General features: G+C 39.4%; 1 protein-coding gene across 13 annotated transcripts in view; it reads right to left on the bottom strand.

Annotated features, from left to right (window-relative positions):
• Positions 1–26,778, bottom strand: part of FOXP1 (forkhead box P1) — a 1,001,617-nt gene that overhangs the window by 83,419 nt on the left and 891,420 nt on the right. For all 13 annotated transcript variants that reach the window (XM_089672250.1, XM_089672252.1, XM_089672255.1 and 10 more), the window contains one exon: positions 14,113–14,317. In XM_089672250.1, coding sequence (XP_089528376.1) covers positions 14,113–14,317 — 205 coding nt within the window. The remainder of the gene's footprint in view (positions 1–14,112; positions 14,318–26,778) is intronic.

Genomic DNA, 26,778 nt, shown 5'->3' with positions numbered 1-26,778 from the left:
ACTATTATTATTTTATTTATGGAAAGGGAGGGCGGGGTTTTGCTTGTTAAAGAGGTCCTGTATTCTGCTCACTCTTAGGAAGGCGTGAAGCATCTGACTCCACCTCATGTTTCCACGGTGGTCTCCAGGCTTACACCGATGTGATACATTCAGGTCATTCACCAACCTCTTTCTCTCTAGCCACTTTTGCCCATTCACGCCACTAGGAATTCCCTTGCACTGCTCCCTTTTTATGTGAAACTTCCTTCCAAATTCCATCTGACATTCATCATCATTAACCAAACCACTGAAACATATCTTTTTAGAAAGATATTAAACTTAATTCAAAACTTGGCCACTTCATCACCATCTCACCAGAATTTTCTCTTACTTCCCTAATAAGAATCCATCAATTTGCCTAAATTACTATTTGCCTTTCATTAAAATTGTTCTGTATTGTCTCGATCCCACCATTCAATTCAAACTTTTGTTTGCTAACTAGTGTGATAACAAGGCACATCGTACAACAGGTCTTTCTTGGGACACTTAAAGATAAACTCCAGTATAAGCAAATCTTGTCTAAATTCAAGAGTCCTGTGTATTCTTCCTTGAATCCTGGTGTGTTTTGTGTATTCCTTCCAGATCTGAGCAGTAATCCAGTGTAAAAGTTCCTCTGCAGCTGTGCAGGAGCTTCCTGTAATAAAGACCAGTCATGATTGCTTTGTTCAGGGTGACTGGTCTTGTCTCTGCCCCCTCCTGTAGTTTTCTGCAGGCAGTCTGTAGTGGATGGAGCCTGCTGGATCTCTCCCTCAGCTTTGTTCTCTGCACAGATATGTGCAGCACAGTGATGATGTCATCACTACTTTTTACAAGGTAATAGCTGAGCTTTTAAAGTCAAATTTGTGTTTTTTGAGGAATATTCAGAACGTAAATGAAACTCTATGCCTAGAGTTCAGATTTAAGGTGTATGCAAAACGAGGGTAATTCCCCACTTAGTTAGATATAGTTGGGGAGCGTGTCAAAACCATTGAACAGAAAATGTGCATGAAACACTGAAACAGATGTTCACGTATAAGATTTACCTCACCTCTTGTTCTGGTGACCACTGTAAAATATTGGTTTTCCATCACTTTCTATCATGGTGACAGAAGTCACAAGAGAAATAAAAAGTGTGCATCTAACTAGCAGTGACAAGAGCAGCATAAAAAACTTGACAAAGGTTCTTATCCCTGTCTTTACATACACCAATGTTCACTTCAATTAGCAAAATTTATAGTAAAATACAGACCCAACAGAAGCAGAAAAAAAGTCCAACGGCAACTATTTTTTTTCAAATCAACTGAATGGGGTCATTAAAAGTGCATTAAATATTATTTTTTCCCCAATAATCAGACCCTCAAAAAGTTCTCCTCACTCAACACGCACATTTGCTGTTCAATGGTTTTGACAAGCTCCCCACTATGTCTAACCTTGCATACCGTCTCTGCAATCTCAAGCCAGTTCTCTGAACCAGTTGTTGGTACGACATACACAATGAAATTGTTGCATCTGCTTGCACATTGGAACAATATTCATTGCTTTAAAGCAGAGAACAATGCAGCTAAAAAAATAATGCAGCTCTGTATACATTAAATTCAGCACAAGGAGCCTGGCAGTGTCAAGAACATGCTGATAGGAGGAGAAAGCAGAGTGACAGAGATATGAGCTCACTAGTCTGCCACTTCTCCTTTCACATTTCAATGACAAGCTAAGGAAGGGATATGATCTGTACGTGTATATATGTATTTAATCTGTGCATTTAGCCGTGTTCAGTTTTAACTTGTGATTAAAAAAAAAAAAAGAAGTAAACGGTTGACAAAAATAATTATATTGTTTTTTCCTAATTTACACAGCAATTATTTCTTAATAAAATAAGAACACCGTCTTCCTTGGAACAGAAAAAGAACATTTTCTTGAAGTATAATTAATAACAGATATTTCTGGCCTAGTGTGCTTACTGCAGACGACTAGAAGACTTTTGTTTCGTGACCTTAATTTCCAGTTGATAGGACAACGCCGATCCTGGAAGAAGAAATTCAATAACTCAAGTGTTCTCACACCCAAATGCACAATGATAGTATATTGTTCCACTAACTGTACAAAGTACTGCCTCGCTCGCTGAAACAGCAATTGCATGTATTTTTTTTTTTTTTTGCCTTGTGTTCTAGCTCGTGTGTGTTAAATAGGGATTGAGCCTGGTACTCAGCAGATTGCCACGGCTGCTTAAAACAAGTCAATGTGCATCCTTCTGTATAATATATTGCTCACTTACGGGTAAAGATGCACCATAATTCAATCAGCTCTACAAATGGATGGCATGCACCTTACAACATGATCGCTGGGGAAGCCAAAGATGGTAATTGTTGCAATTTAACCCCTGAGATTCTAGAGCATGGCGCTCAATCAATTTGTGCAAGCAGATGAAAAGATGATTACTCCTCTCCGCAGAGACGGTAAGAGCGTAAATCAGATCATTTGACGGAAATCAGTCCAGGACATAAACGCATTGTTCATTTTGCCTCAATCTGCAATCTGCAGAAATATTGTGAAATAGAGATGATCCCAATATTGTTTATGAGAGGTCTGTGTGTCTGTTTTGCAGGGCAAAAGGGGTTTCCAAATTAAACAATGGTGCACTACAATAAAAGCCAAAAGTAAACAAGCAATAAAAAAAATATCAGCAATTAATTATGCAGGCAAATAACAAAATGTGAATAAGTGGTTCAAAGTGTGCCAGGATAAGAAGAGCACACAGGACAGTGGAGGTGCATGGGAAGGTGTAAAAAGTGTAATAAATATTATATATATATATATATATATATATATATATACACATATACTTGTGTGTGTGTCTATGTATGTACAATATATAAAAATATAGTATCTCTTTTTGCTATGTAAGCAGTCACTCTAGCATTTCTTCAGATACAAGTGCTCTGAGGGCAACCAACTTTCAGTCTTTCACATTTGGCTCTACATATCTATGGCCAGGTCTATAAAGCCCTGTCAATCTAATTCTAAGTCATAGTGGGATCCGGCATGCATTGGCATGTATAAAGTGCTTAAAGGATAACTAAACCCAAAAAACAGACATTTAATATACTGTATTGTAGCTTACCAATCCTTCGAAGTGGTGGCTGCATTTGTTTTCTGTTTTCAAGCCATGAACATTTCCAGCAAATATAGAAAATACCTGTTTATCTTGCCAGAAATGAAGTGGCCTCATCACTCCCTGTGAGCTGAATTGAAAGCATAAAACAACAATGGTATTTTCCATCACTAAACTACATATCTAACCCATATGTAATGGAGATGAACAAAGGCAGACATGTTTGAAGTCTAGCTTAGGTGGCAGTCCTGTCTCCCTCTGTAGATGCAGTGGAGGAGTGAGTATAGCCACTCAGGGACAGCAAGCATGTTTTTGGCAGGACTGCCATTCAAAAATAAAGGAAAAAAACTTTAAATGGAACATTAACGCAGCTGCCGAGCCCAAGGACTCCTAGATTGTAAGCTCGAAAGAGCAGGGCCCTCGAACCCCTCGTGTAGTGTATTGTTACTGTCTTGTCTCATGTTATGTCCCCCTGCTACTGTACAGCGCTGAGCATACCCTTTGGAGCTATATAAATACTGTATAATAATACTAAAAAAGAAAACAAAAATGGGAAGTTTAGTTTTGTTTTAAGATTAATTTGGCATACCAAGAATGGACAGTTGGGTCATCTAATTGCATAGCTATACATTTCTTCTGATGTCAGTCAAGCAGTCTCTTACAACAGATGCAAGCTGATATTAGACAACTTTCTTCATAATGCAACTGAAAGGACAATCTTTCTCAGCTGGCTGTACTAAAACCAATCACAAGACAATAAGAGAGAAGTTATGTAAACTACACAGCACAAATGAATGATTGTCAAAAGACAACCCATGTCCTTTTCAAGAGACATCTTAGCTATATTACTAACAAAAACTAAAGGAAACCTTTAACGCCTGCCATTCCACTCAAAACAGGTTTGCCTAAGCCTAATTTATAAAAATGTGCTAAATAACAAATTAGAAAAGAGAACACTCGTAAAACTGCCTTATTTGCCAGTCATGAGTTTATCAGCTAGTACTATACGGAAACTGGGCAATCGATCAAATATTGTTGTCTGTTATCATGCAAAAGGTGTAAAAGAAAACAGAGAAATGCAGTTGTTTTTGTACTTTGTGTACATACTGGGTGTGTTCAAATGAACTTTTCCAGCTTTGTGCTGATTGAATGCTCAAAACAATTGAAAGATTTGCTCCAGAACTCTAGACATGCCTGTTTTTCCTCTCTTTTGGGTGGGAATGCAGATAACTGAGTTTACAGAACTGATAGAGGAAATATGTGTTGTGAAAAGGTACAGAGATGGTGACAGAAGAAAGGGTTCAGTTATAAAAACATCTTGTAAAGAAAAACAGCCGTGTCGCTAGTAGCAACCAGGCAAGAGTTTGCTTGTGCTCCACCCGCACTAAGATAATGAAAGCTTAAATCTAATTGCTAGAGAAATTTCCTTGCAAACGTAAGGCCTTCTGGACCTTCTGAAATAAAATGGGTGAAAGAAATTAAGGACCTGTGTCCAGGCAATCATGTAAGTTCAAAGATAATTGCCTCTAAAACCAGCGCCTAGTGCGTCAAAATGGTCTCCCATGAAACTCCACATAGGCAAATTTCTAGAGAAAAGTCTTTCAGAGAATGAGCATCATAATCCATTATGTAGGCAAAATGGATATAAGGTCTCTGGATACTATAGTGACATGAGGCATTTGTTAGGCAAAAATTGTACTCTACAAAAAAAAATGGCAGCTCCATTGAAAATTAGTCATAAGTGCCCTTAAAAGCACACGCAGGCAGCCACGTTAAATTTTTAAAAACAAAAGTCCATTTTAAGAAAAGGCTCATTTAATCTTTTCTGTTTGATTGTAGTTCCACTTTGTTACAAAGGGTTATGTTTGATCATCCTTGGTGTTACGCTCAGCCCCCAAAAGGTACACACCACCATCTTACTGTCCAATAAAAGTACCATTATTGGCTAAATGAAAAAAATGTGGTGCGCTATCATAAATAAAACAATAAGCTTTATAAACACAAAGTAATAGTCCAAGAAAATGTTTTTTTCCAATAATAAACATCCAATCCAGTATATGTTGTGTTATCATCCAGCAATAATCAACACCGTGCTTGACTTGTGACCCCACTCCCTGCTCGCCTTGATCATTGATCTATAGATTACAATAGGCCAAAAACTCGCTTTATAAGGAAAATGTGTCTCCAAATGTCTGGTCCGTGACGTGTTCCTTTCACGTATTATGCTTCTTTAAACTCCAGAGCCGTGCAAAATAAAACAAAAACATACCATAGTGCAACAGCGTTTTATATAACCAAAAATTAAATGTGTTACAATATCCACTCACATTAGACAAATTAAATGCAACTCCGAATTATAATGAACATATATGCATTACTCCATCGTGCCGACTATATTGTGGTGTTTCCCATCACCGGCAGTCGCAGTTGGCACGGTGGATTAATGCATATATGTTCACTATGATTCTAGAGTTACATTTAATTGGTCTAATGTGAGTGGATATTGTAACACATTTAATTTTTGGTTATATAAAATGGTGTTGCACTATGGTAAGTTTTTGTTTTATTTTGCACAGATCTGGAGTTTAGAGAAGCATAATATGTGGAAGGAACACGTCACGGATCAGAAATGTAAAGACACATTTTCCTTATAAAGCAAGTTTTTTGCCTATTGTAATCTATAGGTCAATGGTCAAGGTAAGCAGGGAGTGGGGTCACAAGTCAAGCACGGTGTTGATTATTGCTGGATGATAACACAACATATACTGGATTGGATGTTTATTATTGGAAAAAAAAAAATTCTTGGACTGTCACTTTGTGTTTCTAAAGCTTATGGTTCTAATTATGATGAGATAGCGCAGCATTTTTTTCATTTATTTAATTTTGAGTGTGAGTACACCAGAGTAGTGAGTGCAGCAATCTTCTTCCCCGATATTATTACTATAGTTGGAACATAGCAGTGCATAGGCGTTTACCGTTTGTATTGACCATAATTGGCTACTGAAACATTGTAACTGGTCAGATGGGAAAAAGGGGGGCTAAACTTTACTTTACGGCAGTGGTTCTCAACCATAATAAGACCAGTGCCAGATAAATTCTTTCAAAATTTTACTTACCCCAACAGTAAAAAAAAAATACACAATAAAAGTACAGTACATACAAGTACAGTAGATACAAAATATATATTGCAATTCTGAAATGTTCTGGTAGGGACTGTGTGAGGGAGAATGAAGGTCCTGGATGGGGTTTAGGAGACTCTGCAGCAGACTTGCTGGACCTGTGGGTGATAAGGTTTCTGGAGGGAGCTGAATGCAACCGTGGGGGATGGAGTCTCTGGAGGAGGCTGGGCATCTCTCCAGGAGATTGGGGGTTTTGCAGGAGTATTGTGGGACACAGGAGGGTACTGTGGGGGCTGGGGTACTATTGGAGGCACTAGGGGGGGGCCGAAGGCTCTGCAGCATGCTAGGGGGCACTGTGGTAAGCTAGGCAGCATTGTGGAAGGTTAACAGGCACTTCAGAGACTGTCAAGGGCCTGGGGGAACTCTGAGAGGTTGAGGGGCACTATGGGTCTTATGGGAGATTGGGCGGCACTATGGAAGCTGGAATACACTGTGGGAGGTTAAAGGATCTGCAGCTAGCTGGAGGCCAGGAGGAGGGAGGCCAAGGCCTGGCAGTGGGCCACAGACCAGTTTTGAGAAACACTGTTCAACAGTGTTCAATCAGCACATTCCCCCAAAGTTAGGAAAGTAAAGCTCCTGGTAACAAACCTCATGGTGCCTGCCCTTAGGCATGGCTTTTACTTACGAATGATAAAAATGGCTGATGTTCACTATAACAATATAAATTACATTCTTGCAAACTTCTTTCAATTTGAAATTGCAATAACCAACATTTCATTTGTAGCCAGAACACATAATGTCATTACTTTTAAAGCTAAGTTTTGAATTTGGTGGAACTACATACTGTACATACAGATCAATTTGACTCATTTCTTTCAAACAGTGAAAATATGGAATGACAATATTTCTTTGACAGGAAAACACCCCTCCCACTTTCAAAACACACTACTTAGTCTTCTCTGTTGAGTGAATGTATAAAAAAAATATCAAAGCAGTTTAGCAAATATAAGCCTTGACATACTGATTTAGTAAGTGCTACTGAAATAGAGATGTCAACTGGGAATGACGCAAATGGAATCTAGTAATATACAGCCTGGCTGCACTGTCTTCTAAGGAGGCCAAGGCCAGAAGACAGAGTTTGCCTGATCACTCTGTTTGTCCATGTGCCCCAGACTCATCCAATATGAATGCTCTCTATGATATTGGTTAGTACAAAAACAGTACAAAATACTGAACACTGTATTTCAGCTTCTACATATTGCAACTGTCTTGCAAAAACGTATTGCAGTTGAACAAAACGGTTGGTGCTCTTGCTTGTAGCTAGTTGAAGAGGTTGGTACTCTTGCCTTGTAGCAGAGTCCAGGGTTTGATCTGCATTTGTAACACTATTTGCATTGTGTTAGAATGTTCTCCTTATGTTTGGGTGGGTAGCCCATCATAATGAGACATAGTCATGCGCTGGAGCGACTGTGGCATAAAACTAAATCCCAGCAAGCATTCACCCTATATAAATCTGCTTTCTTAACATACAATTCCTCCCTCCATGCTGCCAAACAAGCCTACTTTGTCACTCTTATCTATACCTTGTCATCAAGTCCTCATTGTCTCTTCTCTACTTTTAACTCTCTACTTTCTTCACCTCCACCCAGTAACTCACTCACTGTTTACAAGATTGCAAATCATTTCAAAAACAAGATTGGTGCAATTCGCAGGGGCATCTCCACTACACAGACATCCATCCCACTTAGCATACCTTATACTAAATCTCCCTCAACACTTTCCTCTTTTGACCCTGCTACTACTGAAGAGGTCACTAAAGTTTTCTCAGAAGCCCGTCTCACCACGTGCCCCCTGGATCCTGTCCCCTCTCAACTACTACGGTCACCGTCTTCTGTCCTATGATCCCTCACTCACATCTTCAATCTCTCCGTTTCTAATGGTGCCTTCCCTACCCCTCTAAAGCATGCACAAATCACTACCATACTTAAAAAGCCCTCATTGGACCCCACCAACCTGAACAACTTAAGACCCATCTCCCTGCTCCCCTTTACCTCTAAACTCTTTGAACGTTTAGTCTACAATTGCCTGAGCTCCTACCTCACTGACAACAACTTTCCTGCCCCTTTACAGTCTGGCTGTCGCTCACTACACTCCATTGAAACTGCCCTACTAAAGCTTACTAAAACTCACTAATGATTTACTAACTGCTAAAATCAATGGTCGCTATTCCATACTCTTACTACTTGACCTCACTGTGGCTTTTGATACTGTTGAACATCCCCTCCTCCTCAAAAAACTCCACTTTCTTGGCCTCCGAGACTCTGCTCTCTCCTGGTTCTCCTCCTACCTAGCGCAGCGCTCCTTCAGCGTTACCTACAACTCCATCTCCTCCTCTCCACTTCCTTTCTGTAGGGGTCCCTCAAGGTTCTGTCCTTGGACCCTTTCTCTTCTCCATCTACACCTTCTTCCTTGGTCACTTGATAAACTCCCATGGCTTTAAGTACCATCTCTAAGCTAATGACACACAAATCTATTTTTCTACTCCCCACCTCACTCCTTCAATCTCCTCTTGCATTATTATCCTACTAAGTGACTATCAGCATGGATGTCACTCCAATTCCTCAAACGAAATCCTTCCAAAACGGAGCTCATTCTATTCCCTCCAGCCCATGCCCCCTCCCCTGACTTCTCCATCAAGATTAATAATACAACCATCAATTCCTCCTCCAATGCCAGGGTACTAGGTGTAATCCTAGACCCATCTGTCCTTTCAGCCCCAAATCCAATCACTGTCCAAATCTTGTAGACTTCACCTGCATAACATCTCCAAAATATGTCCGTTCTTAACCTCTGAAACCACTAATTGAACTTATTCACTCCCTTGTTATCTCTCGCCTTGACTATTGTAACTCTCTCCTCATTGGCTGACCTCATCACAGGCTATCCCCTCTTCAGTCTATCATGAATGCTGCTGCCAGACTCATCCACCTTACCAACTGTTCCATCTCTGCCATCCCTCTCTGCCAATCCCTCCACTGGCTCCCCATTACCAAACAAACAAAATTCAAAACATTAACAATAACATATAAAGCCATTTATAATTCTGCCCCAAATTACATCACCAATCTTGTCTCCAAATATCACCCAAACCGTCCTCTCTGCTCCTCCCACAACCTCCTTGTCAGGAAAGGACTCACCGCTGGTGGTGCTGGGGCTCACCTGCTGTGTGGGCTGCAGTACCGGTGCTTGCCAGCGGGTGCTTTCAGCAGCCAGGATCTCACTCCTGCAATCAAGCCATCACCTGAGGCTGATTGCAGGAGGTGTATTTAAGCAGTACCAGGCCTGCAATCAGTGCCTTGGTGTTTTCCCATGAGCCCCTGTAGCTGCATCCTGTTGTCTACCTGCCTGATTCCCCTGCTTGACACTGACAGAACTCCGCCTGCACCGACCCCGGCTATTCCTGACTATTCTCCTGCCTGCTCCTTTTGTACCTTATCCGCCCAATCGATCCTGACCCGGCCTGCCTGACCATTCTACTTCTCCAGCTCTGTCTATGCCTGTGTTCCTGAGCATCTAGTTATTAGTTGAAGGTTTGGTTTTGGTTGTACGGTGCATTTCTGTATATTGTTGTAGCTCTTAATAAATTATATTATTACATCATTCCTGCAGTCTGCTATTCCCTGTGTCAGTCCACACATCTCTGGTCATATCCGGATCCTTGACACTCCTGCTCTCTAGCTCCCTTGTCTCCTCCTCCCATGCTTGTCTCCAGGACTTCTCCAGAGCCTCCCCCATCCTCTGGAACTCTCTACCCCAATCTATTTGACTATCGCATACTCTACTCACTTTTAGGAGATCTCTGAAAACCTATATCTTCAGGGAAGCCTATCCTGCCTTCAGCTAATAATGGAATCTTCTATTTCTCAGTTCATCTCCCACAGTTATTACCTTTTGTACCACCAGTCCCTCTCTCTTAGCTTGTAAGCTCCAAGGAGCAGGGTCCTCCTAACCCTATTGTATTGAACTGTACTGTTGCTGTATTGTCTCCCTTTATATTGTAAAGCGCTGAGCAAACTGTTGGCGCTATATAAATCCTGTATAATAATAATGCAACACCATATTGCTGGTGTAGTTCGCTTCCTCCAAATCAGTTATGAGTGAGGTAAATATATATCAGGCTTTGAATTCCTTTGGGAGCCAGGGACAGATAGGAATGGTAAAATTCTGAAACTTAAAATATAAATACAGGTTATAAATAAAAATTTTATTAGCACTGTAATTGCGAGGGACACGTTTTGTTACCACGATGTCCAAGATGCAGATGGAGTTTTTGTCTCTCTTGCCCTTATTACGTACTTTAGCAGAAAACTATCATGACACAGTTTAAAGCTGAACTCCAGTTCCTCCTTTCCCCACCTTAAGCCCTTCATGGATCTTTTTTTTTTAATACTATTCATACATGTTTTCCTGCAGTCTTCAAAATGTCTGATAACATTATGGGTCATCAGACATTACTTCGTCTCCAGCGGTAGTGGGTGGTGTTTCTTTCTGGACTGCTCAGTGCTCATGTATTAATCTCTAAATGCTATTTAGTCCAGGAATCCAGTAAGCCCAGGCTGTGTGATGATGCACCCCCTGTTCATGATGTACTGGCCTTGGGAAATGTTTTCAATGATGCTGGTCATCAATTAGGCTGGAAGAGAGTTTCAGCGCAGGATGGAGAAATAAAGTGGGGGACAGCACTGAAGTGGGTAAGAAGTACTTAGCTGCATTTTATTTTCAAATACAGGGGCGGGGCTATAACTGAAAAAAAGTTGCTTTAAAGTTGAAGAAAAGAAGTCTTCGTCTGCATAGATAAGCAAACAGTCTGTATGCTTTTCTAATAACCGGATGCCTTTAAGAACTTCTTCAAACTGAATTTTTTAAAAATCTTGGAGTTAAACATGGCTTCAAAAAGTGTCCACTCAAGAAAAGGATGACATTTGTCCCCATCCATCATAAAAAATATCTCTCCTCCACAAGTCCAGTTACCCTTGCATCAACGCTGATTGTGTCCACAGGAAATCACAACTAAAGTTGTCAGAAGTAGGTACGAGATTGTCCAGAGGGAAAATATTTTTTTCATGTGTAGATTCTATCCACAACCTTCTTGCACTTAATTTTGATCTGATACCTTTGAAAGTGGAATTTTTTGCCAGGTAAAGAGGTTGCAAAAACAAGAAAGATTTGTTATATGAAAGGGAGTGGTTAGAAAAACAGCTTTGTATATCTCTCTCTCAATGTGTGAAAGGAAAATGCTGACTGCAAGACTCCAATTCTCCACAGCACTCAGATCAAGACTGAGAACTGGAGCTAGCTACATAACTGCTGGCAGATCACACTCCAGATGTACTGTCACTTACAGCCGTCTGCTGTTAGATGCCAGTTGTTGCACACTTTGCTGTAAATCCTGTATGTCTAAAAAGACATCCTATGGTGCTGACCTCTGCACCAGGGAAATGAAATAATTACTCCTATTGTTTGACTGATTTAAACAGAAGCCAGGTGCTCCATTTGTGCATGCAGGCAGCCAACAGTTTTCTCTGTAACTTTGCCCTAAACCCGGCAGTATGAAAATTATAGATTTATTAAGTGCCAAAAAAAAGAGCCTGACCTCAAAGTTAACGTTTCCTACAGGATTATTTAAACACGCACGAGACACAAAAAAGTATCACTGGAGAGATCAATGAACCTTGACCAATGTAAGTGCATATTCCGCCATAGTACGTAAAAAGTTATTATGCTCAGGGAAAAGACCTGAAAAAAGTTTAACCCATTGCTAATTGCTTTAGAGCTGTTGAACAATGATAGCCATATAACTAGTGGAATCAATTTTACCATAACATTACCCCAGCTATATACTTTAAGCAGATTTAATCCCAATCACTACCAGCTCATATCAGCTTTAGAATGCTAATGCCAATTAAAAAGTAATTTACCGTCATTTTTAAATCTTTATTAAAATATCATCTAATGATCCTGCCATAAAGGTCCTTGTTCAGGAAAATGTTTTAGTAGGTTTAGGTCTACTTTAAGCAAGTATTAAACACCTAGCACATAACAGTTCAGTAGCTGATTAGAAATGATTTTAAATATTTTGGATACAAAAGCTTTTACTGAAACATTTGAAAACCTTCAATCTGAACAGGGCCTGTTCTTGTGCATCATTGGCGCATTGCATAAAGGTGAAGGTCTGACATTGAGGAAACATCATGTTATTGGAAAAAGTCACAAGGAGATGTTTAATATTTAAACATACACTCTATCTGGAAATATATCATTGTTGGATTCACTTAAAGTAATCTTGTCAAAAGGAAATACTGAAGTTGTCGTTGATTAACTCGCTTTCTGAAAATGTTAGTTGCTTGGCTGGCATGCAAATGCATTGACTTAATTACTGAATTCTGACCCTCCATTTGCTACATGCTTGCTCTAGGCCTGGGACCCAGAGCACTGAGGGCAGATACAGCTAGCCTTTTCTAGAAGTAGGTAACAAATAGCCTATGTGTTTCTCTCATGATGGGTATACTATCCCTTTACAAAAAGGAATCTTATAAAAACACAAAAGAGGGATATATGCATGAATATAGTCCTTCTTTCTTGACACATAACTTTTTTAAACCCAATACCCCAACAGGTCAAATAGGCAGCCCAAAGCTTCTGGATGCAGCTCCTGGCTAATCACTGTGCTAGAAGCTAAGAACAGTGAGGATTAGATAAAAAATGTCAAGCATTCTGTATAAACTTTTTGAACAATTTTTCAGACTATAGACATCTTACATCATCGAAAAGCATCATGCCTGATGGCATGTATATCTAATTCACTCCACAGCCATTGAAGGTTTATTAAGACTGACATAGATAAAATGGGTATTCCTAAAATCTCTATCGCATTTGACAACCTTTTATGATCCATACTGTATATTAAGGCCAGCCATATGCTCATAGGTATCATAGCATTAAGTTGTGCTTGTGGGCAGCTAGACTATTAACCAGGACCTGTACTTGATAAAAATATTTCTTGCCCTGCATAGGAATTCCACACAATTCTGAAGAATCTGTAAAGCCAGATGTGGACTGGTACCTCTTTCCATACAAGAGTGACATGATCTTCCCAGACTGTGCCAGCAGGAGCTCAATAATATCCAATTCAGGATGAAACACCAAGAAAGTGTGAAAGGTAGCTATATGGTCAACAACATTTAGATTTAGAAAAGTGATCTGACATTTTAATGGTGCACATAGATGGGCAGATGACTCACAAACACAGATGGTGGTAGATATGTCTACCCCTGCTAGAATTGTTTAGCACAGACAATAAAAGGACATCAGCGGTGTTTGGAACCATGGTTCAATAATATCCAATTCAGGATGAAACACCACAGAAAGTGTGAAAGGTAGCTATATGGTCAACAACAACTAGATTTAGAAAAGTGATCTGGCATTTTAATGGTGCACATAGATGGGCAGATGACTCACAAATGCAGGTGGTGGTAGATATGTCTACCCCTGCTAGAACTGTTTAGCACAGACAATAAAGGACATCAATGGTGTTTGGAACCATGGTGCTAGAAAGTCTTTGCATGCTAAAACAAGCAGATCAAATTTTTAAAAACCCTCACTCCTCCAGTCTAGTTGACCCTTATTTGGCCTGAGTAATGCCTAAATGTGTTACTCACTTTAACTAGGTGATATATTTCCCCCAAGACATGAGCACAGCTAAATGGATGTCCTTAGAATTTTTAGCACTAACCATTTTTACGCTCTAAGATAATACTATTAACAAGCCAGTAAACAACTGTTCACACACCCCTTGCTGTCACATACCTCTCTCTTTTTGGAGTGAGAACTGAGGCCTGGCCATTGGTTGATGCCTGATGGTTGAGGAGCAAGGAGGTCTTGGGGGCTACCACCGAAGAGACGCATGTCGTGGACAGGTCCAAAGTGCTATGGTTATTACAGCCAGCATCGTCCGCCGTGTGCGAGCCCGTTACTTCTTTCCAGAGCTGCTGCAGCTCCGCTGGAATCATGCCTGAAACAAACAAATTGGATAATTAAATCAATTAACAGCTAATTCAGCCCTCCTCAAACAGTAATTAAATCAAAAGAGTCAGTAAACAAAGACTGAACCGTTTTCTCCCCTACAAAGGATAATGAAATGCAACAATTCATTCTTTTCTGCTATGGTATTTGCTTAACTAAAAGGAGATTATTAATCTTAAAAGTAGAGGGGGGGATTGGAAAAGTAGCAAGGAGTCTGTTGTATCTAACCGAGAATTCTCATCAACATACAAATTATCTTTGTTTTAATGAAATTGTTCCCAGGAGTTAAACGACACAAGTATCCTGGTTTGGTGAGTATAATCAGCAAAGCAACGGTATGCCATGACATTATATTCACTACGAGTTTCACGAATTAGCTTTTACCTTTACAATATAAGATTAGCCAGCTTTCAAAGATGAAATCCACTATCTGAATCTAAAGTGACCATATAATGTAACCCCAATACATACAAATTACATACACGTATGGAAGGATTTAAACAAATTAGGCACTGTGGGTTAACATTCTTTCTCAGCTTGTTATTGCTGGGCATGTTTGGGGGAAAAAAGCTCTGCCTTTTGCTTCATAAGCTAAAAAGGAACTTTCTTTATGTGTCATTCACAGTGTAATGGTGGGGAATCTAAGAGGTTTTCAAATTAAACTTGAAGGTTGTTGCATTCCTTAAAAAAACAAAAAAACAAAACAAAAACCCTATTCTATCTCCCATTGCCCTCCTGATCAATTTTTTTACATTGGATTATTGACCTCAGATGCAGACCAAAATAGATTCTAAGTACCCACCCTCCCAGAGCATTGTTTGGATTATTTGAGTCATTTTGAGGCCCACCTTTCATTTCAGGCGTGGTTTGCACTACTGCGGAGTAATTTTAATGTGACTTTCAGTGAGATGTAGTGCGGCCTGGATGCCACTTCGGATGTGGCTAGAATATTCTATGAAGCCAAATCACACCGAAGTGACACAGGAACATTTTTCAAAATTGCACTACACAGACGCATTGATGTGAACAGGATATAAAATATATAATGTGATTTCCCTTGCCATGTGACTCTATGCAACTCAAGCCACATCAGAAATCACACCAGTATGAGCCAGCACTAAAAGTGAAATGTCTGCAGCAAGTAGATAATAAATATTATAAAAAAAAAGCCATTTGTGGACCATAACAATAAGTCTTGATTAGATCTTTTGTTCTCAGTTTTGTCCTTAGGATCAATGAGGTCCTAAACGATACTGAAGACTTGGTTTAATACTAGAGCAAAAATTTTTACATCAGCTTTGATCATCTAGCCAGATGGCAGTCAGATCGTATGTGTGTCCAACTACCTCCAAATGTCTACATGGGGCTTTACTCAAACACTCTGCAAGTCCCATACCACAAGCCCATTTTTTCTCTTCTGAAGCAATTTTTGTATCATTGATTTTCAATGAGTAGTAAATTGACCTAGGCCTCAATCCGTTTATGAGATTATTAATAATACTATACAGGATTAACATGGCGCCAACAGTTTGCACAGTGCTTTACAACTTAAAGGCATAAAGTACAGTTACAATACAGTTCAAACAGGATAAATCAGAGGGCCATGACCGTTAGAACTTACACTCTAAAAGGGAGGGTCGAGTGATACAAAACGGAGTAAGTAAGGGATGGGCTGATCAGTGACAGTTTTGTCATTAGGACCAGAGGTAAACTGTCAAAGGCCCTAAACGGGACTGGAGCCTCAGTTTAACTTTAGGGTACTCATTGACAGTCAGCCAACTGACCTGTGAAAGTAGGTAACAATGACATGTCTAGACAGCCCCCAAACTTCTCCCACTCTCCCCCGGCTATCTGCAGGAACAGTCAATCAGGCAGTTTGGGCAATCTGTTCCCATTAGTACTGTTCTTGTGTAGGATAAACAGCACTGGAAGTGCCTTTTCCATTCCTTCCCACCTCCATGGCAAAAAATAATGATGCCCATTTGTTGTGCCATCTTTTTGATTTTCTATTCTGACCTGTCAAGAGTATGTGTGTGTGTCTGCCCCCAAATGCTTACAGTAAGCTTAACTCTAAAAATTCTGCAAGTACCATACCACAAGCCCATTTTTTTCTCATGTGAAGCAATTTTCATACCAGTAATTTTAAATAAGTAGTAAAATGCTTCCAGGTAGGTTCATGCTCCACCAATGGCTAAGAGCTTGTATGCAAGAGACAGAGAAGCAAGCAGTGTCTAGAGCTTATAATAGCATGTCAAAGTTCACAGCAACCAATCTGAATTCATTTTTCACTGTCCTGATTGCAGAATTCACACTTTATATTATGAATTACTGCACTTTCCAGTCATTGTTTCTTGCACTGTCCTACTGAATAAGCCCCTAGATGTCTTGCAAAGTGCATCTGTGTGTGTACCGCTGCTCGTACCCAACCCCTTCCCCACCATCAAAAGTCCCGTGAAACGCAGAATATTGTGACAAAGTAACATGTAATGAAAGACACATATTTTTACTTGCGTTATAAATGAAGACAAATAGCTTTGTTATGAAATACATTTTTTATTAATCACGCGGAGACATAAATTATTCATTCATATTGTCTCCTTGAAATGCTTTTCACTTTTTAACAGTCAAATTGATTACACTATGATTATTTCATTAACACACCTATCTCTCTCATTAATTTTGGTTTCTAGTACTGTTCGCTTAATTGATGGATGTGTCTGCGCAAAAAATACATAACTTTCTATAAAGCTCACCCAGTTATTACTGTCAGGGCTCAGATCAACGCTAATGAGCAAGAAGGGGAGGGCGGAAATGTAAAACTAGCTTTTGGAAGAGGTATTATTTAATTTTTCCTTTTGTTCTAAGAAATTGGACAGCTGCGGAATCAAAAACGAAAAAAATTACAAGTAATTACAAAGTTGCTCCTCTAACTGCTATGCTGTATCCTGTTAAAACTACTATATATTACATCATGCAATTACAGAACATCGGAAACTAGCTTTATCAACAGCAGCTTCAAAATAAAGCGACTGTTTATTCCTTAATATTTTGTTTTTTTTATTGGTTTCTATGGATACTTTATTCCGGACTCTTCAGCAAGGAAAATTCCTATGTAGTTTTCTTTGTTTATGAGGGGGCTGCACATCTGTGTTTGCCATAAATAAGCCCTGTCTGTCCAATATCCACGTTTCACTTTGCTCTGTTTAATAGATGTTTTTCCTTACTGACTTTCAACATGGGGTTGCATGGAAGTAAAGTGATTAATGGGTAAGTAAACACTATGAACTTCTTTTACTTGCTCCCTTTTGGTCTGTTAAAATGCTTTTAAAGCATTTTTTATTATATCTGTTTGATACCAAATACTTGTTGATCCTACTAGAAATATTGTGAGCTGATAACTTCCTGTGCTGACAGATATCAGTTAGCACTGTTCTAAGGTCTCTCTGTGGACTACAAACCCACCCCACCCCACTATTATGGAGCAGAGGAGAGGGTGCGTACTAAAACACTTAGGGGTTTATTTACTAAAACTGGAGAGTGCAAAAATCAGGCTCACTTCTGCACGGAAACCAATCAGCTCCTAACCTCAGCTTTTTCAATTAGGCTTTTCTTCTTTTTTCTTTTCTTTAAAATGTGTAAAGTTAGTGAGTTCTGACAGTCTAGGACAGGAGGTGTGTTAGACTGGGTACAGACATATCGATATTTAGCAGATTCAGCAGGGACTGGCAGAATTTCGATCTGTGTGTGTCCCTCCATGTTCAGCAGAAGTCGATTATTAGATTATTGAACAATCACACTGGAAAACTTCAACTGATCAGTGGCTGTAGCCATTGATCAGTGTATTCTGACAGTGATGAGCCCCAAAGTCAGGATACAATGTCCCAACAGGGAGATCTCTTCATCCAACCTCGCTTGTGTGGATAGGGGAATCCGTTAATCTTTTTTTTTTTTTTTTTTTTTTTTTTTAGAAAACCTAATCATCTATAACCTCTATAACCGGCCGTACTGGAAGGATCGTAATGGTGAACATAAGGGAACGAAAGCCTGAAAAAAAAAAAAAAAAAAAGAAATTGCACATTCTCGGAATAGTAAGCTGCTGCATATAATATTTTTGTTTCGGAGTTTAGATACACTGATGCTACATGGTCCTTAGTTTGAATATCACCCACAGTGCGTGGAGTTTGTATGTTCTCCCTGAATCCTTAATTAATAAAAGCTTGCCAACCAAAGTGAGAAACTAGCTAGCAAACATAGTTGTTCACAAAAGACTGTCAGACTCCTTTCTCAATACCACTGCCCCAAGGCTGGAGTTTTTGGATTTCAGTCTCTGAGCTTTTAGTGGTATGTCTGGTACACAGCAGAGCAGCCATTCATAACTAGGAGCACTAACTAGCTAGTCTCACATTTGCACAGCAATACCCTGCATAGCTGCAGCAGCCATGAACATCAGGCTAAATAACGGAGTGCCTGCATACAGCCAATTCACAAAATTATAAGTCTGTGAAACACTTGCTTTTAAAAACAACTGCAAGAGCTCAGGTCATTTAAAAAATCTGGGCCCCAGATGTCTGAAATAAGATCTGTTTGTGTTGCCTCAATGGAACCAATAGGAATCATATTGCCATTGTTTAAAAGAACTGTTATTTAATATACTTTGATAAACAATGCTAACTATTAAAGTGTATTTCCACTTTTGCAGTCAAATTTGAAAAATCTCGCTAGTTATTTATGTGTCCCCATTTACACAGCCTGCCTAAAACGTTTTGATTTGATGCGTCTCAGGAGGAGGTGTCATGGCTGACTGCAAGGTTTTTTGAACAATGTTAGAGTGAGCCTGTCCCAAGTATGTCCTCATTAACATACAATGGAGAAGTCCAGCCTCTACACCTTTGAACCATTGTTAGGACAGAGAGGGGTTGATTTACTAAAGGGAAATGTATGGTGCACTGCAACAGTAGTTGCACCAGAGCTTGGTAAATGAGGTAAAACTTCATTTTGCAAGAATACCCAATCAGGGAAAATAGGAATAACAGTATTTTTGCTTGCACATGATTGGATGATAGAAATCAGCAGACCTTTCCCTAATTTCAGAGCTTCCTCTCAGATCTTGAGCAAGCGCACAGACTATCTGCCTTTAGTAAATCAACGCCAGAGTGTTCAAATCTAGTCACAATTGATAATGAAGGTGAAGGTCTGCAGTCTGTCATGCTATGTGGAAAGGGACAATTAGCAAACATAAAGTAGGTGTTATTCCAATTTGAATGCAAAGGTTGGCAGTGTTTTTCATGGATAAAGTGGGGGAAGGGCCCTCTATCAAGTTTTTATTGCTGTCTGTATCCCTGCTAGAAACACTTACCTCTCTATTTATTTACCATTTAATTTTTGAGATGTCACCTGAACAAAAGGTAAAGTAAAATTCTTCGGTGAAGGCAAATGTTCCAGATTAAAGTTGTCTACGATGGAAATTTCACTAACTTGGGGGAGATTTCCTCTTACTTCCTGCTACATCTCCACACATGAAGTGTAGGAAAATCTCACCAGCAGGCAGAGAGACAAAAATAAGCTGATCGTGGTTCTAATCTTTCCCTATCCTATCCAATTGAGTACTATCCTATCCAAAACTTTTAAAAGTTGGCTATGCATACACGTTAAGAACTTTGTTTTTAAGCTAAAGTGTCTTAAGAGTGCTGCGTGTACTGGGAGCATTAGAGTGTAATTTCTAAATGATTTTATGTACTCAGAGAAGAGGTTGAGAATGGATTGCTGCAATATAAATATGGCAAATATATAAATAATTTTACCAAACCTGGGGCCATCACGAATGTCTTTATTGAGTAAATGTATGTAAAGAAAAAAAACGCAAAAAAGAAATGTAAACTAAAATAGCAAAGGGTGTTATCTTTTTGTCTTCATACAAATAGGACTACATCGATCTAATGACAATTTTTATGTATATTCCCAATGCCAGTATTTCATTGTTCTTTTTTTTTTCATAAAACTACGATGTATACCTTTAATTGCGCAGGAGCTGTAAAGGCTTTCATTAGCGTCACCAGAATTTAAATCATAGTCCTTTCAAGGTGCTACATTAAAAATAAAACAGGCAGCTGAGGTTTTATTGATTCAGAACACATCATAAAAAATGCTGGGGTTTTAAATTTAATTTTTTTTTTTCATTTAGAATACAATGCGCAGATAATCATCTCAACGTGATCAGCCAAACATCTTTACTTCTCTAAACTGTTAAAGATTTTAATTATACCGGCTTCGAAGAGCAATGGTCTAATGAGGCAATAGGCTCTAGAGAACGTAAGTGGCTAAGAACTGTGAAATGAGTCTGATAGAATTTTTTTTTTTTTTTTTATTCACCGTGGATATTTTGCATATCAAAGAGGAGTAAATTATTGCACGACACACCAGTAACCTTCCCCGCCTTTGAGAGAGCTGCATTAACAAAAACAGTAGGTCCTCACCAAACCCCACTCTACTTTCTAATAACGAGAAAAAAAATCTTAATATAGTTTTTAGAAATTATTAAATATGGGAGAGGAGAGCAGCATTAATACATTAGGTGATACAATAATTTTGAAAATGTATCATTTGGCTCTGAAGCCAATTCGTTTCTGTCTCCCGTCTAAACCGCCACATGCATTAAAAAAAAAAAAACGCCAATTATATTTTGATAGATTTGGTACCAAATGAGCATTTAGCTATTAGACATATTCAATTATCACATGTCCTTTAAAATTAAGCCCAGGAGACAAATTAAACAAAGAGGGAAAAAAAAGGTTAGCACACAACCCTGTGTCCCGTTTTTTTTTTTTTTTTTTATTTCATGCAGGCCATTATTTCCCGGCACCTTGCAAAGTGACAGTGTAGGATATATTTTTAGCAAACGTACTTGACAGGACTGTCTACACACTAACAATTACCTCAGAAGAGAGCTGACCCTTACTCTCCTGATTCTGCATTAAAACAATAGCGCATCAAATTGTCCCTCTGATGCTAATACGCGGAGTGTTTGGATTAAAACGCGTCAGGCACGGCTAGGCTATTTTGTGCTGGTATTTAAGGAAATGCATCTATTAATTAGCTGAGCACTCCTTTGCAATATGAAATTGTAATGTTCCTTTCGTGCTAGTAATACCTCTCAAGTGTTTCAGGCACAAAGCCCCCTAAAAATTCAGCGGCTAATTAATTAATTCGCAAATTAATGTGTGCAGGCTGTAAATTCAGTCACTCGCTGGATGGTAACCCCCCCCCCCCCCTCCTCCCCCCGCCCTGTGGGAGCTGATGCCAGGGAGATCTCTGAAGCTTCCGGATCATAATTTTAAAAAGCGTTAAGGAAAAAAAAAATCTGCTCTTGGTTATCAGATGAGGCACACAGATACTCGCACATAGGGGTTTGTAGGCACACGTCTGTAAGTTATCTGACGGGGTTTTTTTTCTGCTATATATATGCACTGCTATACATGTTTTGAGCACCTTGCATAATAATAGCCCTCATTTTCTGTACATTTACAACAGTAGGATAGAAAAAATGTCCAACTTTCATGTAGACTTTTTGCTACAATCATGTTCTTCATTGACACTGTTTAACAGTCATATCAACGTAGCAAGCTTGTTCATATTGAGGTTCCATGCACACTAGTGTTTTTTATAAGCTCAAAAAATGCTAGAAAAAAAAGCAGCATGGAGAAAAGATGATTTTTGTAAATGGTATTTAGAAACATTATTATTATTTTTATTATTATTAATAATATACATCATTATTACGTTATTTATTCTATCTAACACCTATATTCTTGGACAGGGACTGGATTTAAAATGTATGCCTTGTACAAATGTTCAGATTATATGCTTGCCACTACAGAGCTCCTGGCACAGTTGTAGTTACGAAATGTTCTATGTGAGATAATAACTCTTAAAGGGGCTCATTTGATTCATTCAACTCTGAAGTCCCCTTTAACAGCAATGGGGTTGATTAACTAAAACTGGAGAGTGCAAAATCTTCATCATCTCTGCATAGTAGCCAATCAGCTTCTAACTTCAACTTGTTCAATTAAGAGTTGAAAAAACTGTAAGCTGATTGGTTTCTATGCAGAGCTGCACAAGATTTTGCACTCTGCAGTTTTAGTAAATCAACCCCAATGTGTTTGCCTGAAGTGGGACATGGTTTGTGCCACACGAAGGAACATTGACTGTTTGAATAGAATTGCTATGTCTGTACTCATTTGCAGTAAGTTGTATTTATTGTGTATTTTTCTCATCAAAAAGTTCAGTTCACATACATAAACACTGCAAAGGTAGGAGCCTTTGTATTCCCTGGGATCATTATTATATCCCATGGAGTGGTGTTTAATCTCCACCTGGAATGGCAATATTTTCTGCTACCTGACAGACCCTCAAAATGCGTAAGCTCCGCATTAGTAGTCAATTCACTTTGAATGAGCTGGTAACACATCTCAAAACAAGAAAAAAAAATAGGTCCTACACAATTCATTTTCAGCACAACGGAAAGAGCATGTGCACTGCAGTAATAGATAAATTGAGGCACAATTTAAATATGTGTAGGGGGCAATTATACTTGCATTGCAACCAGGGGTGGACTGACAACTCATGGGGCCCCCGGGCATTGGGGATCATGAGGCCCCTATGTCCTTGTCCACACTCAAAGCACACCCAAAAAAGCCTATAAAAAAGGTACCAGGGGCATTTCATGGGGCCCCCTACCGACCCTCGGGCAGTGCCCGAGTGCTCGAATGGTCAGTCTGCCCCTGATTGCAACACACATTGCCATGTGTTAAGGTAACATGCATTAATAAGGCATTATATTTCCCATTATCGTGTGAATGAGCCCAAAGTGCCAGTTGGAGGCTAACATTGCTTCCAAGAGCTAATTTTCGTTACTTTTAAACTCAGAATATCACAATATATAATACAGTTCATAATGCATGCAATACATTCAACTGATCCTTCCAACAAAACTTCAAGAAAATTAAAAATATAATATTTTCACTTGTAAAAACTAGTAAGTAAGCACAGCACTGTGCAAAATTTGTATGTGCCACATAATAAAGAGGCCAACAGGAATGAACAGTACTGCATAAAAAATGTGCGTTAATGTACATTTTTATGATAATGGATATAAAAATGTAAAACATGCATTAAATATGTGTCTTAGCACACATAAGTGCATGTAAAACCGCATACAGTAATGCACATTATAGATGCATACTATTGTAAGTTCATGATTGTAAACAGGTCCTAACCTGAAATGGAAGCCTCTGATTGGAAAAGCTATTGCCTGAGCCCTGGCAGTTGACTAGTTTAGCAGGTATGACCTAGCTATGGCCTGTATGAAGTTAGTCTTCCCAGCCAAGTATTGATCGAAATTACCCAATCCTTTTACAAGACATTTCGAGTTAGGCATCGTAAGTAAAGCAATTCTGCCGCTTTTTTAAAAAGTTCCCTGAAAAGCAAGCAATTCATACATGCCTGTCCTGTTAGAAAATCTTCTGTCTGACAATTCCTAGAGTGCGTTATGTCAGGGTCCCCTACTACACTCTGTGGTTCCTTCTGCCAGTCCTTACTTCACTACAGCACATAATAGTATGTAGGGGATAGTGCAGTGGTCTTCAAACTGCAGCCTAGGGGCTGGATGTGGCCCTTTGTTTGCCTTTATCTGGCTTTTGGGGCACTATTCTTTCCACTGTCATTAACCACTTCAACTCCGGAAGGTTTTACCCCCTTCATGACCAGGCCATTTTTTGCTATTTGGCACTGCGCTACTTTAACTGGTAATTGTGTACTCATGCAACACCGTACAAAACAAAATGTATATAATTTTTATCACACAGAGCTTTCCGTTGGTGGTATTTGATCACCACTAGGTTTTTTAATTGTTGTAATATAAATTAAAAAAAGACCAAAACTTTAGAAAAAAAATATTTTTTATTTTCTGCGATAAAACATACAATAAAAAAAAAATATTTTTTTTTGGGCAAAATGTAGTCTGTTACGTGTTTGGTAAAAAATCCCAATAAGTGTATATTAGTTGGTTTGCGTGAAAGTTATAGCGTCTACAAACTATGGTCTATATATATTTATTTTTATTTATTTCAGGTACTTATATAGCGCTATCAACTTATGCAACGCTTTACATATATATTGAACATTCACATCAGTCCCTAACCTTCAAGGGGTGTACAATCTAAGGTCCCTAACTTACATTCATACATACACATACTAGGGACAATTTAGACAGGATCCAATTAACCTACCAGCATGTCTTTGGAGTGTGGAAGGAAACCAGAGCACCCGGAGGAAACCCACGCAAGCACAGGGAGAACATGCAAACTCCATGCAGGAGGCGCCATGGTCAGGAATCAAACCCATTACCCATTTACTGCAAGGCAGACGTGCTAACCACTAAGCCACTGTGCCGCCCCATATATATATATATATATATATATATATATATATATATATATATTGGAATTTTAGAAATTTTTTTATATACTACTAATGGCGGTGATCAGCGAAATTGTTACCTCTGTACAGATCCCTGTGTTGATTGTAAACACAGGGCTCTGGGCTGTGATTGGACACAGCCATTCAGCAGTTCCAGGCCATGAGTCCGGAACTAGCTGACAAACTCCCCCTGTGTACAATCACAGCGGGTGTTAGCAGGGATGTGCGCGCCCAAAACACTGAAGAAGGCAGCAACACACCAGTACGTTGGTTTGCCTGAACGAGCTGCCTGTTCACAGTACATTGTGGGCAGGCAGTCCTTAAGTGGTTAACAATGGGGGATAATTCCTCCTAGTGGCACCAACAATGGGGCATAATTCCTGCCATGGATGTCAACTCTGAGACACTACTTCTCCCACTAACACCAAAGAAGTATTCCTCTCACGGACACCAATGATGGGACATTGTTGCCAATGTCAGTATATTTCCTACTCTGACTGGCCACAGTCTTGCCCCTCTAAAGTCTGAATGATAGTAAACTGTCTCTTTGTTTAGAAAGTTTGGAGGCCCCTGGGCTAGTGGAAGGAATCACAGAGCCCAGTATTCAACACACTGGAAGTGTAGCAGATGCTGGCCCCCCTCTCTGTGCTATGTGGTTCCTTCCATCAGTCCCTATGTCACTACAGCACATACTAGTGATGTAGCGGCTGGCGGAAGGAATCACAGACACCAGTAGATGACTCAGCATTTGACACACATGGAAGTGTAGCAGATGCTAAAGATATTTCAGCAAGCATCTCTCTTTACTGCTTAGGCATTTGGTGGTGCAGGCAGCGGGACACTGCGTGCTTTGCAGGGGGCTCTTCTATAGAGCTTTTTTTTTTTTCTATTTAATTATTAGAGTTGCTTTAACAAGCTTGTATAGTCATAAAGGAATAAGAAAGGTAACATTTGTTCTTTATACATATTCCATTTGATCAATTAAACATATTGGCATATGAAGATGATGTGCTTGTTTCTTGGTTCAGCAATGCAGCTTCCTGAGTCATCTCTCTTCCTCCAGCCTTCTGATTGGACAGCAAATGAGCATCATTACTTCTGCCCACTAAGTAGGGAAATGATCTAGGCAGCGAGAAAGCAGCAATGTGATGTTACTAATTGTGTGGTGATGCAGAGATGTAAAAATCCAAAGAATCTGGATAAAATAAAAATCCCTAATGGATAGCATTTCTGCAATGCAGAACTGGGGTCCTGGATTTGCAATCCAACCAGGACACTATCTGCATGGAGTTTGAATTTTCTCCCTGTGCTTGTGTGGGTTTCCTCCAGGTACTCCAGTTTTCTCCCAAAGTTCCCAAAAAGTTCTCAGAAGCCAATGAGCTAGTAAGTTCATTGGCTTCTGTTTAAATTGGCTCTACTGTGTGTATGCATGCTTATGAGATAGGGACCTAAGCCAGCCATAGATGTATTGAATTGATGGGATTCACTTCAGTACAACCAGCCTGTCCGATATTTATTCATGCGATCACTGCCGGTGATCACTAGCCGCCAGCAGTGGTTATTGTGCTCTGCCAGTGGGAAAGGCTCCCTGCTGAACACAGATGGCGCTGCGAGAGGGATTCCCCCATCAATACTCACTATGTTGATGGGGGAAGAGAGCAATTTTATTTCCTTCCTCATGTGATGGAAAGTAAGAAAATTGCATAGTTTATAGGCTGCTTAAGATTGTAAGGCCCTCCTTGAGGGCAGAGACTGATGTGAATGTACAGCTTGTAAATCAATGTATAAACTGTTGGTGCTGTATACTGTAAATACCTATAATAAAGCCTTTTGCAGGTCAAAGCAGTAAACATTTAAATTTGAAATGTGTATTTACCTGTTTGCCTAGAGTTCCACTTTAATTCCTTATGCCTATGCAACTCCAGTAAAGCAAGACTGAAGGCATGTTATTGCGAAGGGCAAATCAAACAGGGACTC

Source organism: Staurois parvus, unplaced genomic scaffold, assembly GCF_062004578.1.
Source record: "Staurois parvus isolate SC_StPar_1 unplaced genomic scaffold, SC_StPar_1.0 ptg000124l, whole genome shotgun sequence".
Lineage (NCBI taxonomy): Eukaryota > Metazoa > Chordata > Amphibia > Anura > Ranidae > Staurois > Staurois parvus.
This window is presented reverse-complemented; position numbering and strand designations above follow the sequence as displayed.